Raw genomic sequence first — 14,389 nt, forward strand, 5'->3', positions numbered from 1 at the left:
TTGGCAGTGCTTTCTCTTTGATATACGTGACTGTATAAAGGAGTGACTTTTATGTTTTTCTTGTCCTTCCCTCTCTCCCTCCCTTTGACTGGACTTTGAGATATTGAGTATGTGTCTGTTGTTGTTGTTGTTGTTGTTTTTATTATTATTTTGTATTTTTTATTTATTTGTTTATTTTTTTGGATGTTATGTATGAAAAATAAAAAATGTTGATAACAAAAATTCCATTACACACCAAGGAAACAAATGGTCGACCAGAAGATGGCGCAATCCAATCCCGCACAGGACGAGATCTCCTTAAAGTAACTCTATATGCCAAACCGCCCGAGTGCGCAATCCTTTTAAAAATCAAATGAAATAAATAAAGATATTAATATCTGTTGTATAAAATAAAAGTAGCACAAAAAAAGGGAACGACAAACAACTTTGAACAAGAACCAAAAGAGACCGCACATTACCGAGAATATAGGTCTGCCTTAAAAAAAAAACAAACAGAAATGTTTGGATACGTGACCAATGCACCCCAAAGCAAAACATGTCCCCAAAAAGCCCTCAGTGTCAAGAACTAGTAATCAAACCTTCTCTCCATTAGTTCCAAGAAAATATTTCAAGGTTTACCAGTCACTAGACAAGTTTGCAGGATAAAAGATCACAGCAGAAACTTAAATGTCCATGTCCACCTTGTTATTCTTCTCTCCAGGGCAGTTAAGATGCCTTCTTCTGTGGCAGTGAACTGATAAAATCCTCCGCTTTCTGAGAAGAGTCAAACATCATCCGCTCACCATTGTGCCGTAGTTTAATTATCGCCGGATAGATGAGAAACGGCTGCAGACCCAGTGCTGTCATCTTTCTAAGGACTGGGTTGAAGTTCCTTCTCCTGGCAGACGTGGCTGGACTGAAGTCAGGAAAAAACAGCAACGTGACATTATCCTGCATACACTTCAGCGGGTAAGCCTGCCGTGCACCCCTCAGGATCGCGGATCTGTCCTGCCATCTCAGCACATGAAAGATAAGAGTGTGCGGCCGCTTGGAATTACTTTTTCTTCCATCATAGACACGATGACGCGCAATCTCAATATTGCGGCCTTTCAGTGCAGGAATCCACTTGGAAAGATTAGCTCTGAGGAAGCCGGCTGCATCGGAGCCCTCTGGCAACCCCACCAGTTATACGTTATTTCTCCTGCTCCTATCCTTCCATGTTCGTCACTTTATCGGTAAGTTGTTCTAGCTGCTTTCTCAGGTTCGTGACTGTCCTCCTATCCTCACGTGCAGCTGCTTGAACGGAATCGACCCGGTCCCGTGTCTGTTTCGCCACGAAGCTTTTCAACTTCTGCTTTTAGCTCTTTTACAGAATTGTTGGTCGCTTGTATGTCCAAATGTAGGTCACGCAATGCCGGGGTCAGTACAGAGTCTATCACATCTCTTACTGTTGAGGCCACAACCAAATCCAAAGTACTTTGCTGCTCTTTAAGTACTAGCTTGATACCATTAGCAATGGTACCATCGATATCCTCTTTGGTGATGGTGGAATCTTTGAATTTTTTCTTTATTTACGATTGCTCAATCACTCTTTTCCGATTGTCCTCGACCGTTGAAGTATTCATGATGGAATAGATAGAGAGTTGTTTGGAATTTACTATCAGGATTGTAGAATATTTGACAGAGTGAGCAGAGCGAAGGACCGTGCGTGCGCTGCCGTCGAAGGGTCATGTGACCTCCCGCCTGACAATCCTTTAACAGATTTGAATATTAGAAGCGTATTATGTGTAAGCCAGGTTAAAGAGATGGGTCTTTAATCTAGATTTAAACTGACAGAGTGTGTCTGCCTCCCGAACAGTGTTAGGTAGATTGTTCCAGAGTTTTGGCGCTAAATAGGAAAAGGATCTGCCGCCCGCAGTTGATTTTGATATTCTAGGAATTATCAAATGGCCAGAGTTTTGAGAACGTAGTGGATGTGGAGGACTATAATGCGATAAGTGCTCGCTCAGGTACTGAGGAGCTAAACCATTCAGGGCTTTATAAGTAATTAACAAGATTTTAAAATCTATACGATGTTTAATAGGGAGCCAGTGCAGTGTTGACAGAACCGGGCTAATGTGGTCATACTTCCTGGTTCTAGTAAGAACTCTAGCTGCTGCATTTTGGACCATCTGGAGTTTGTTAAGTGTGCAGAACAACCACCCAATAAAGCATTACAATAATCTAACCTTAAGGTCATAAATGCATGAATTAGACATTTAGATTAGATATTTTATACTTATTAAATAAAAATCTCCTCATTGAGAACTACTTCTTAACTATGACCAGTTAATACAGAATAACCAATTAATTACTAATCACAACAGTAATGTCTTAAAAGTGAACAATTGGGTTCTTTGTGGAAACTAATTGATGGATATGATATCCCCCAAATAAGTCGGCTACAGTTTGAAATTGTGACTACTACTCTTACCAAAGGATGGATGTTCTCTGTTTATTTCAAACAAAAAGAGAGAATAATAAAAAAAATAATTCATTTTTAAAATGTTAATAATTAGGAAGTGATTGAATTAGTTAACAATTATAAGCTCCAGTTTGTGTCAGTTCAGTATGCCTCCAACTCCAAAAGACCTACCTTTAGTGACAGTAGGCTAGGGAGGATTTTTCTTGAATATAAATAATGATGTTCTCTTGACAAAAGCAATTCACATCCTTAATGAAGGCATTGACTGCATTTATATTGTGTTAAGCACAAAACTGCATATTCCAGATTACAGTGTCTGGTAAAATATCACTAGTGCCTCACACAAATGTATGACTGTACACTATGTGTCAGATTTAAATATGGTAAATAACTTATTAAATTACTTAGCAATTACTGAGTGGTTAACGTGTTTTTTCACTTTAAAATAATGGTCCAGATCACTAGTAGTTCTTGCAAGCTGACAAGATAATGTTTGAGTAATTAGTGAGGGGTTTATTTTTCACTTCAAAGCTAAAGTGCTACTAAGGAACTACTAATGATCTGGACCATTATTTTAAAGTGAAAAACATGTTAACCCCTCAGTAAATACTCACACATAAATTAAGAAGTTATTTAAAGTTTTATATCTGACACATGATGTACAGTCATATATTTGTGTGAGGCACTAGTGATATTTTACCGGTAGGTCATTTGGAGTGGGATACATATTGAACTGACATAAAACAGACTTCATAATTGTGAACTAATTCAATCATGAGCTTGTCAGCATCACTTCCTAATTATTAACATTTTTAAGTGAATTATCGTTTTTATTATTATTCTCTGTTTTTGATTTAAATAAACAGAGAACATCCATCCTTTGGTAAGAGTAGTAGTCACAATTTCAAACTGTAGCCGATTTATTTGGGGGATATCATATTCATGAATTAGTTTCCACAAAGAACCCAATTGTTCACTTTTAAGACGTTACTGTTGTGATTAGTAATTAATTGGCTATTCTTTATTAATTGATCATAGTTCACAAGTAGTTCTCAATGAGGAGATTTTTATTTAATAATTATCACATATCTAATTAGGAACTACCTTTGTCCTAAAATTGTTACTACTTAGTTAGTTTTCCTTCTCTATTAGTTAATAGTATTACGTTAAGTGTTAATGTAATACTACTACTTCTTGCATAGTTACAACAAAGAACCATTATTCTAAAGTATTACCAATTAAATTTTCACGTAACTAACCCTGAGAAAAAAAACAAAAACAGATCAAATATTCTGAATTTGGATTTTCAATTGTCAGATTTTTCAGACACACAGACATCAAGAATCAGTGTATGAATCTCAACAGTGGTGACGTAATGCATGCTGGGAGCCATGGATGACTTTTGTGTGCTGCACCCAGAGTGCATTGCAGCATAAATCATGTCACCGTTGTTGAGATTCATACATTGATTCTTGATGTCTGTGTGTGTTTGTGATGCAGGAGTTCAAAGCATTTTGTGAAAAATATATTTTAATATTCTTCTGCACTGCTGAATGTCGATATGTGGATTCATATGTCAAGTGTTACTAATGTGAAATTATCATATCAACAACATTAGATATCAGTCTCTAGAATCAGGCCATTACATGATGGTTATATTCTCACAGTTTTTTTTTTTCTTTCTTGCTTGTCTTGCCATAACAAACACACTTAAAGCAGCTAGTGAAAAAAATTATGTCAAAATTTTAAGATCCAACCCCCCAACTAAAACAAACACTATTCTCCATAATGGTGACAAATATATTTTTCAATAAAACATTAACATCTGAACCGCTGTATTTCTCAATAAGAGCTTCTCTAGACGCCTGACAGAAATAAAGTCAGTCTGGTTAATAATGAGTGATGCTGGTGATGCTGTTTGTGGAGTTTTTTAATCCTCCACTGCTGAGATCTTCAGAGATTTAATGTCTTTTATTTGTAGTTGTTTTGCAGGCTGTGGCTGGAAGTCAATAGTAGCTGTTGTGTTTCTGCTTGTCTCTTTTTTCTTAAGCAGGTGTTTGTCACTAATGCTCAATCAGTACTAGATGAATCACTTAATTATCTAATGAACTGCAGTGCTGCTTCAGTCTTATTTTAGCACTCTGTAGTATGCATACTGAGCGGTGTTCATTTCATTGTTTCATCTGGGCTGACCCATGTGGGGCCCTCATAAGTCTGCTGGCTGGGATTTTACGGGGCACCAGCAAAGGAATTGCACCTTGACAATAAAGAACAATCTTGGAAGACTGTTGAATAAATAAGAATTACAATTAAATTGTTGGAAGTTGTAGTCTGACCAATCTGAAGGATTTATGAGATATCGTTAACTTGTAGAGCCTTTTTACTGTATTATCAACACAAGGTAGACACAAGTGTAATAAAAAAGGGGTTTTATTAACAAAGGGATAGACAGGAGTAACTAACAACTACTAAATGGATACAATTAATGGATAAAGTGCAAAGAATGATAAATGCAAGTGACTGAGTTGGATGTTCATGTGGACATTGTCTTATGTAAAGATAAACTAAAGTTTCCTGGAAGTAATAAGGCAAGCCTTATTCTAGATTCAACAAATAAATCGAGAGATTATTTGTTATTAACTGACATCAGTTATATAGAATCAAATGCAAATTAGATAATCATAACGTGACAATACACTAATGCCAACGGTCTCTGGAAAGAGGTTTGGAAAGAGTGATATTTACGTTCCGTGTCTGGGTGGAGACGTCTTCCACTTGTTGACCTGGACCACGTTACAGTGGGAAGAGAGGAGTTGGATCCGTTTCACTGTCTTGAACACGAAGCACTGGTGAACGATGAACTCCTGAGCATCGAGAATGTCCTTTGGTCTGGAACACGCAAACCATGGCCTTGAAGGTGAAGGTTCTGAAGTCTGTACAGAAGATCCGGACTACCTGGAACACGCAGGTGGGAGGATCGCTGACGTTCTGAAGTTGTTGGAGAAGATCATGGTAGTTTGGAACTCGCAAACGGAGGATCGCTGAAGAGACGATTCTATGGTCATTGGAGAAGATCCTGGCAGCTTGGAACTCACAAGCAGAGGATTGCTGAAGAGAAGATTCTGAAGTCGTCGCAGAAGATGGGGGGCACCAAGCTTGTGGTCGTTGTTGCTGTGGCAGTTTCCAAACTCACCATACTCACTTCTTGCAGAACTTCCTTGTTTCTCCTTGGAACAACTTAGCTTAGTAGCTTAATGCAAGGTCAACCACACCACTTAGCAGTCTAACTTAGCAACAACATCTTAGTACAACAGCATAACTTAGCACTCGGTTGACCACACCACTTAGCATACAGCATAACTTAGCACAATTCTTTGTCTTGGAGAGAACCTTTTATTCCTTCCCTGAGAGGGCGGAATATGCAAGTTGGCACCTTTCAGATCCAGCATTCTGATTGGCTGATGCTGTCAGAGGTGGCCATGGTATGGCCTCTCTCTGGTATGAGGTCTATTTGCATAGTTAAAGCCCACGTTTGCAACAATGTCTTTAATGTTTTTCCTATGCATTATTTACTTTCCAAGCCAATTCCAGATTAACCTACACATTGCGCTGAAAATATGAAGACCAAATACCAGTGGGTAATGCTGAGCATTGACGCCTGCATTCATATATACAGTATATACATTAATAGGTAATGTTGCAAACCTGGTTGTATCACACACAGCACTCATTAAGTATATAAAGTTCTGTAAATTGATATGAGGAAGGTTTAGTCAATTTTGTGTGGATGCATGTATGTGTTTTTCCTTTGTGGCTTTGACCACAAGGCAAAACTGTGAAGGGGATGTATGATCGTTCACACTTTGATAAGAGTAAGGGAGAGCAAAGCAATTTCTGGGTGGGGGTTACAGTATGATAATTTTAAGTTAACCTGAAGTTAACCCCCTGTCTCGTATTTTCTTTATGACCGCGAAAATAACTAAAAATACTTTTGATCGTACAGATAAGAATAAGGTATCGTTTGAAACTGCAAAGGGTCTACTTTTATTTCTATATAGTCATAATAACATCGAAAAATTTTCTAAAATAAAGAAAATAAACAGGGTGCGTTCTCTGCCGGCTCCGTCTCCTCTCTTCACAGACACGTAAATGAAACAACATGAATCTCCGCGAATACTCACCTCAAATACATGAGAAATATATGTATAGAAAGCTTGAAATGTCTACTTTTAAATTAAGTCACATCCAAAATAAATATTCTGTGATAAAGTAATCCTTATGCAGAGGTGGGTAGTCTAGGGGCCAAAGAGTAAAAGTCCTGCCATATTTTTGTTCCACCCATGAACTCAGCAGCTGATTTCACCAGAGGAGGAACCAAGTCATTCCTTTCAAGTCACAAGCAAGTCCTCAAAGAGTTAAAGTTAATGAGATAATTAAGTAACTAATTAAATTTTTAATTAATTAGGGATGCATTAGGGATGAACACCTGCTGCTATTTACAATTACAGAGGATCGGATGTTGATGTTTTATTGGTTAAAATGATGCCACCATCATTGAGATCAGTGTTTGCTTTAGTTGGGCTTTTGACCCTTGACTCTTTTGGTAGATCTCTCTCAGTAGCAATGCATGTGGTGTTGTAAAGCAGAAAGATCAGTGCTCTAATCAGTGCATAATCAACCCTGTTAAACTACAGCATGCAAATAAAGTGATTCCCTAGAAGTTACAGTGAATACATTTTAAATCTATGTAACGCATATAAAAATTTGAACTTCAGTAATATTTAGACACACACAGACATCAAGAACCAGCGTATAAATCTCATCAATGATGACAATCAATAAAATGCTTCATGCTGCAATGCATGAAAAACTCCCATCATGCAATGCAGTATGAGTAATTATTGTCACCACTGTTGAGGATCATATGATAAATGTTCATGTCTAAAAACCCAATCCTATACAGGATATTTTTTTTCTTCTCAATATCGAAGCGTTATGGTGTCATTTGCTTAAGACTTTTTTTTTCAGATCTGTAATCAAACGTAGTTAGTAAAACAAACAGAGAAATTCTAAAACCAGAGAGATTGAAGCCAAGAATGTTTGTTGAGAAATTGTAAGCAGAAAGCATAAGCTAATCTATTACGCTGACTCAAAGGCTTGACTCAGCATTGCACAAATGTTTGCTGTGAAACAATTTTGCAATTGCTTAAAGCAAATTTCTTTGAATTATTAAAAGGCTCAAGAGCCCAACTAAAGCAAACACTGACCACAATTATGGTGGCAATGTTTTTTTTTTTTTTTTTCAGTCAATTTCATCCAAGGCTGTGGCTGAAGTCACTTGTAATTCTTGTGTTTCTCTTTTCTTCAGTGACGTTGATTGTTAACAACAGGTGTTCATCACTAATGCACAATCATCATTTAATTAGTCACTTAATTATCTCATTGACTTTAACTCTTTGATGACTTGGGATATAACTTGAAGACTTACTTGTGACTTGAAATGAATGACTTGGTTCCTCCTCTGGTGAAATCAGCTGCTGAGTTCATGGGTGGAACAAAAATATGGCAGGACTTTTACTCTTTGGCCCCTGGACTACCCACCTCTGGTCAATTGTCTAGCAAGCTCATGGACTGGAGTGTGTTTGACCAAAGTCCCTTTCTCGGTTCGACTTGTTGCAGCACCGTGCAGACCAATAGCTGTATGAAATCAAAGCACCCCGAGAGCTACAGAGAGCAGATGGCTCCGCATGCTTTCGAAATGCTCTCGCGGTACTTTGATGTCCCATTGGTCTGCGCGCCCCTGCTTCAAATCGCAACACACCTCATCTCACGAGCTGATCCTCCGAGCGTCACACTTACATGTAAACATGTCGTCGGCATGGAAGTTGTTCATTGTGAGTGAAGCAGACACAAAGTTCACAATTTGTAATACAATATTACAATACAGCAGTGTTTCGATAATAAATGAATCCTTGTTTTTGAACAAATCAAGTGAGTCAATGGTTCAGTAAGCCATTCATAAAGACAGTAGTCACTTGCCTCATTTTTGAATGAATGACTAATGACTCACTCATTAAAACAGTCATTTGCTGCATTCTACTGGTGGTTTGGTTTCATATTTAAAAGTATTGCATTTTTCCCAACATTTTTAACTTTTATGTTCAAAATTAAACAGTCTGTGTAAATACATCTAATGTCACTTCAGATGCAGTTTTCTCTGCAGTGAAAAGATGGAGTTTGTTGATAGTATGAGTACTCTAATGTGAACATTAAAATTAGCAAAAATAGATTACTCCACTGCGCACAAAGAGAAGTAAGAACACTGATGACAACAGAGTTGCTCCGTCTAAAAAGTTTGTGGTATAAATTTGCTTTTTTTTTTACTTGAAGCATATGTTGTCTTTTTCCTTTATTTTGTTGTCAAAGTGCACCAGAACGCTTCATTTACGTTAAATTCTGGGGTATGTCCCCAGACCCCCCTATAAAGGTCACATTCCGAACTATGGCACCTTTTTGACCTCTTGTGAGTTTGCAGGTATGAATATGTTTGGAACATGTTTTTGTTTGTTAAATTCAAGTTTTGTTTTTAAAGTAGCCTAACGACCAAGTGGCCAGCTGCAGACAGTGAGCTAGCCTATATGTTTGATCAATTTAGCCTTCTCAAATCATCGCCACTTGACTAAAATAAAATCTATATAAAATACTTAAAAAAGCACATCACAATGTTAGTTTAAACTTTTGTGCTAGGCGCGTATCCAATCGTTTGTGCAGAGAGTGGAAGCTAAAGCGCGCTCTGCAGGACTTGGAGTTGCCAGAGTGATCACTTGTATTTTTTTTTCCCTTGTATTAGTCTTACCTTTATGAGCAAAAATGACGGTTGTTTCCACTGTTATATCATTCGGGACTGTTAAGGGTCTACTTTTATTTTTGTGCACTCACGATATCAACATACATTGTGCTTTTTTATAAAACAAACAGGATGCACTTTCTGCGTCACAAAAATGAACCAAAACTCTGGCTCTGACACATTCATCATGGTAATTATTTGCTGGGGTTTTGCTGCAAGCTTTATTGCGTGCACTTTAACACACAGAACTCTTCCAACACTTACTGCTGCTGCTGCACACTAAACACCATCCGTGCCGCTCTTGACAGTCGCGGTAGCATCGTGTTGTTTCCACCAGCGTGGCAAATCCTTTTCATCACCATAATAATTGATGGATATCGAAAATATAAAAATAAGGAGGAAGCCTAAAACAAGACCGATGCCCAGCCCGCATCTGAGCTATGACATGAAATTTGTCCCAAAGCCGTAAATAAGTCGGGACCCGTCAGAGTTTTGGGCTGAAATACAGGGCTCTAAAGCGCAGCTTGTTTTGTTTAAGCGACAAAAATACACACAAAATGACATTAAATTGAGTATCCTCATAAGCATTGTCGTTTTTTTCTTAAGTGAATGTAAACAGTTGCGAAAGAGAAAAAGTTTCCAAAACGAAATTCAGTTCCTGCATTTAGGCTAACTGAGTTAAATAAATGATAATATTCAGTGATGTGATATGATACTCTGTGTGGAGTATTGCACACTGGTCCAAAATTTTTGCATGGAAAAAATAAATAAATACGACTTCACGTTGTGTCAATCACGTTTACACACTGCCTGCGGTACCTGTGGTTTGGAACCGCTGGGTTGGACTCTCGCTTCCAGAGAGAGAGCAGGTGGTTCCAGGGAATGGTTATGGAGATTTTGTAGTGTGAAAAGAGTTTCAGACTGAATGAAATGAAATGAAATGAAAAAAAAATATGAAAAAAACGCAAACGAAAATTTCGGACTCAGTGTGCAAGGGCCTTCACATCTGGCTCAGTTGCAGCTTGTATTTATTACTAAAACAAGAAAGCAAACAATAGCATTAATAGTCATTAATTTTAGTTAACATATTCTATGATCATTTGAACAGATTTTTATTCTTATTGTAAAATAATGGAACATTAGGTCATGAATATTGTCTCAAAATTCATGGAAAAGTCATGGAAATGTATTTGTAAACATGTGTACAAACCCTGTAACAACTACCTGCTGCCCTCCTGCCGCCATCACTAGGTCAGTCTGAAACTCTTTTCACACTACAAAATCTCCATAACCATTTCCTGCGATCCCTGGAACCACCTGCTCTCTCTCTCTCTGGAAGCGAGAGTCCAACCCAGCGGTTCCAAAACGCAGGTACCACGGATTGCCTACAGGCTAACAACACCTAAAACAACCATCTGACCCTGACAACTCACTTCAGGGTGACAGGTGTCACTGCCTCGACACCTGCTGCACAAGCTCGAGGACCTGCACCTTGCTACCGCCTACATCACCACAGCACATCGCCTGACAGCATCCACAACCACTCCTGCAGGCACCAACAGCCAGAGAGCCACCACGGCCTTCAAGCATTGCATGCCAGAGGCATGTCTGATTTTCCTGCTTATTTTCCATCATTTGCCATTGTCTACAGGAGACAACTGCGTTTGGACTAATCAGACACACATTTATTCATTATATTCAATGAATAATCCAGCAAACCCCCTGACTCAACAAGCAAACTGTGAGGTTCTATGGACCCTTCCCCAGAAAAAAAGAACCATAAAGGGCTCAGTTACCAGGGCAACCATCTGATAACACTAGTTTTATTGCTCAAAGGAATGTGGGCAGAGCAACTATCACTCCCTTTCTCCATAGGAAAGACCCATAATACCCATAATGCCCATAAAAGGGAACTTTCCTCCTCTTCACTCACAGACAAACCCTTCTACAAATAAACATGCATCCCATGACATTGTGTGTATGATTTTAACTGTCTTGTATAGTGCCTCTTACATTGTATTTGTGTTTTATGCATGCTTTATGAGTGAAGTACTAGTTGATGTACCCCACCTATATCGTGTCTCCTACCAAATTAATGCTCATTTAATGACACAAACTTTGGTGTACACCACCCCCTCATAGAATGACATGGGTTTTTGTAATTTAATCAGACTATAGAATGCCAGAGCCATTCGAACCAAATCTCTCAGACAAAGGATCATAGAACCCCCCAATATTTCCAACCTCCAGATTGGAAATTCAGCCTTTCTCATTAGTCAAGCCCATCCTGAGAGGCGTGACTCTTCCCATACTTTAAAGGGCTTACGCACACTTCTGCACCTCTGTCTTCTGCTAAATCTTCTGATTGCTGCCAGTGTGAAGCGACTCACGGAGAGCCGTGTGCAGTCTGCCCAGCCTAGGGAGATGGCTCTCGACCACAAATAGTCAGACTTATACCACTGGAGTTCGTCTTCACTCAACCCTGGAATTCACTATCATGGAAATGCCCTTGATCAGGCATTTCTCTCTCTTCTCTCCCGGCAGTCTCTGCATCTTCATCTCTGGATTGCAGCCTGTAGTTCCACAGCGGCCCACAGGGCCAACAGGCCCCATTTTACACCCAGCCAGGTGCTTACTCAAGAGAGAGGACTCTCTCTCAACCACAAGAGTCAAGAACAACCTCAGAGTTTTAAGAGATTGCAACTTACCCTTCCCATGCACCACATACGTGTGATTTGTGTGTGTGTGTGTGTGTTTGTCTAGACTAGTTATGTGTTTTTGATTTAGTTTTTTACAAAACTTTGTGCACAATACATATGAGTATTTGGTTCTGATGCCCTGCTTGCAACAAAGACAATTTAATGATTTTGATCTTGTTACATGCTCTGAGTAGTAATGTACCTTAAAAAGGGTATTTCCCTTACCCTGGAAATGACCATTTCTTTGAATTAATAAATAATCAATACTGAGCGTTCGCTAGACGAACTGGTCAATTGATTGTACTGTAAATTCTGCTTTATCAAGCTAATTCTACTAACTTATACAAATATTATAATTAATTATAACGAGTTATGATTAGTTATTAATATTCCCCCTAATTTGCTACATTTAATACTGACTGATCACCACAGAAGCATTACAACAACAAATCCAGTACATTTCTAACAATTCAACTTGACTTATCTGTCTGTTCTGTCCATTTGTCTACATCTATAGGTGCCTGTGCTCGTGTGTGAATTATAGGCCTACAGTATATGTGAATGAGTTTGTATTTATGTTTATATAAAGAAAAAAAAGAAAAAAAGAAAATGAATCCATTTTCGAAAAAGCACTTGTTTCAATCAGAGCAAAGAGCTTTTATAATTTAGCTACACAAAAATATAAAAAAGGGATTTTGGCTTAAATTTTAAAGAAAGTTGAGACAGACATGTGAGAGGGGAAATCTGTACATGAAACTTTCGAGATGCAAACTTTCAGTGTGAGAAAAATTGATTTAGACAGATCAAGTGAATAGATCATACCAATCTTTAAAAAGTAAAATATAATAAAGATGGTCGGTGCCAATAGCCTTGTGGGCAGCGCGCTGACATATAGTGCCATTGCGCTTACGGACCTTTGCTGATCCTGCCCCCAGACACCCCCACCCCACCCCACCCTCTCCTACTTCGCTTCTTGTATAAATACTGTCCTATCCTAATAAAGGCAAAGATGTCAAAAAAAAAATATATATTTTTTTATAATTTATAAATAATTTATATTTATAAAAAAAAAAAAAAAAAATTAAATGTACAACTCCTGATTCCAGTGTTTTTTGGTTTTTCTCCATCAGATTCCCATCAGTTCACTCTGGATCCAAACACTGCACATAAACGCCTCAGCCTGTCTGAAGGGAACAGAGTGGTGACTTGCACTGGCACACTCCAGCTGTGTCCTGATCATCCAGACAGATTTGATGGATACCCTCAGGTGCTGTGTAAAGAGAGTGTGAGCGGACGCTGTTACTGGGAGCTTGAGTGGAGTGGATCTGTATATGGTGTCGGTATTTCCGTGTCATATAAGAACATCAGCAGGAAGGGATCTGGTTATGAGTGTTTCTTTGGATTTAATAATCAGTCCTGGAGTTTGTCCTGCTCTCCCTCCAGTTTCTCATTCTGGCACAATAACAATCAGACTAAACTCCCTGTTCCTTCCAGCTACAGGAGAATAGGAGTGTATGTGGATCTCAGTGCAGGAACTCTGTCCTTCTACAGCGTCTCTGACACAATGAACCTCATCCACACAGTCCAGACCACATTCACTCAGCCGCTCTATCCTGGGTTGAATGTTTATGGTCGTCAATCATCAGCAAAACTATTATAAGTATGTAAATTGTAGAGAGATTTTACACATTGTATTGTTACATGCTAACTCTGAGCTGTATAAAACATCAGAATATTTATGTTTTATGCGTAGTTATTTACCAGGCACTTTTATCCAAAGTGGCTCACAAATGAGAAACAGTAAGAGGTCTTGTAGGTCTTCTGTTTTTTAATCTTTAAAACACAACTGCAGCTGAACTTCTGTCACTGACAATAGCATATTTTAAACAATAAAACTGAACAAATATGTTTTCATCAGATTAATCTAAAATTGATTGTAAAATTGGGAAACTACACTGTTTGTCTATGGGAAAAAATGGTTAAAAGCTCATTCCATAACCAGTGACAATTTTAAATATTCAGGAGTCCCAAAAACAAAGTCTGAATCTTATCACCCAAATTAAATTGACACAATTTAACAGTGAGATTTTGATACATCAAAAAATCTTGGCAAAAAGATTGGAAAGAGGCAGATTGAGTTTCTACTTTCATAATTTTTTGGGGAGAAATTTGGCAAGATACTGTTGTTCTACAGAGGTCATACAGCTGTGCTCCCATTACACATTGAGGACCTTTAATAGGTTGGAATTAACTTTGAAATAAATAAAAAATCTGCATTTTAAGAAGTTTTTTGTTTGCCTTAAAATGATCCTGTTGTGTAACGTGGAGCGAGACAACGGAGTTGAGAATCCACATACAGGCTTTATTTAAAGGGGTCATTGATTACAATTGAACCTTTTT

General features: G+C 38.2%; 1 protein-coding gene across 1 annotated transcript in view; it reads left to right on the top strand.

The window, feature by feature from the left end:
- LOC131525604 (tripartite motif-containing protein 16-like) overlaps positions 1-13,726 on the top strand; it is a 47,530-nt gene extending 33,804 nt beyond the window's left edge. Inside the window, exon 6 of the mRNA XM_058753434.1 lies at positions 13,120-13,726. Coding sequence (XP_058609417.1) covers positions 13,120-13,649 — 530 coding nt within the window. The 3' untranslated portion in view covers positions 13,650-13,726. The remainder of the gene's footprint in view (positions 1-13,119) is intronic.
- The last annotated feature ends 663 nt before the right edge of the window (positions 13,727-14,389 follow it).

Source organism: Onychostoma macrolepis, chromosome 19 (genome assembly GCF_012432095.1).
Source record: "Onychostoma macrolepis isolate SWU-2019 chromosome 19, ASM1243209v1, whole genome shotgun sequence".
In the NCBI taxonomy this organism is placed as follows: Eukaryota; Metazoa; Chordata; class Actinopteri; order Cypriniformes; family Cyprinidae; genus Onychostoma; species Onychostoma macrolepis.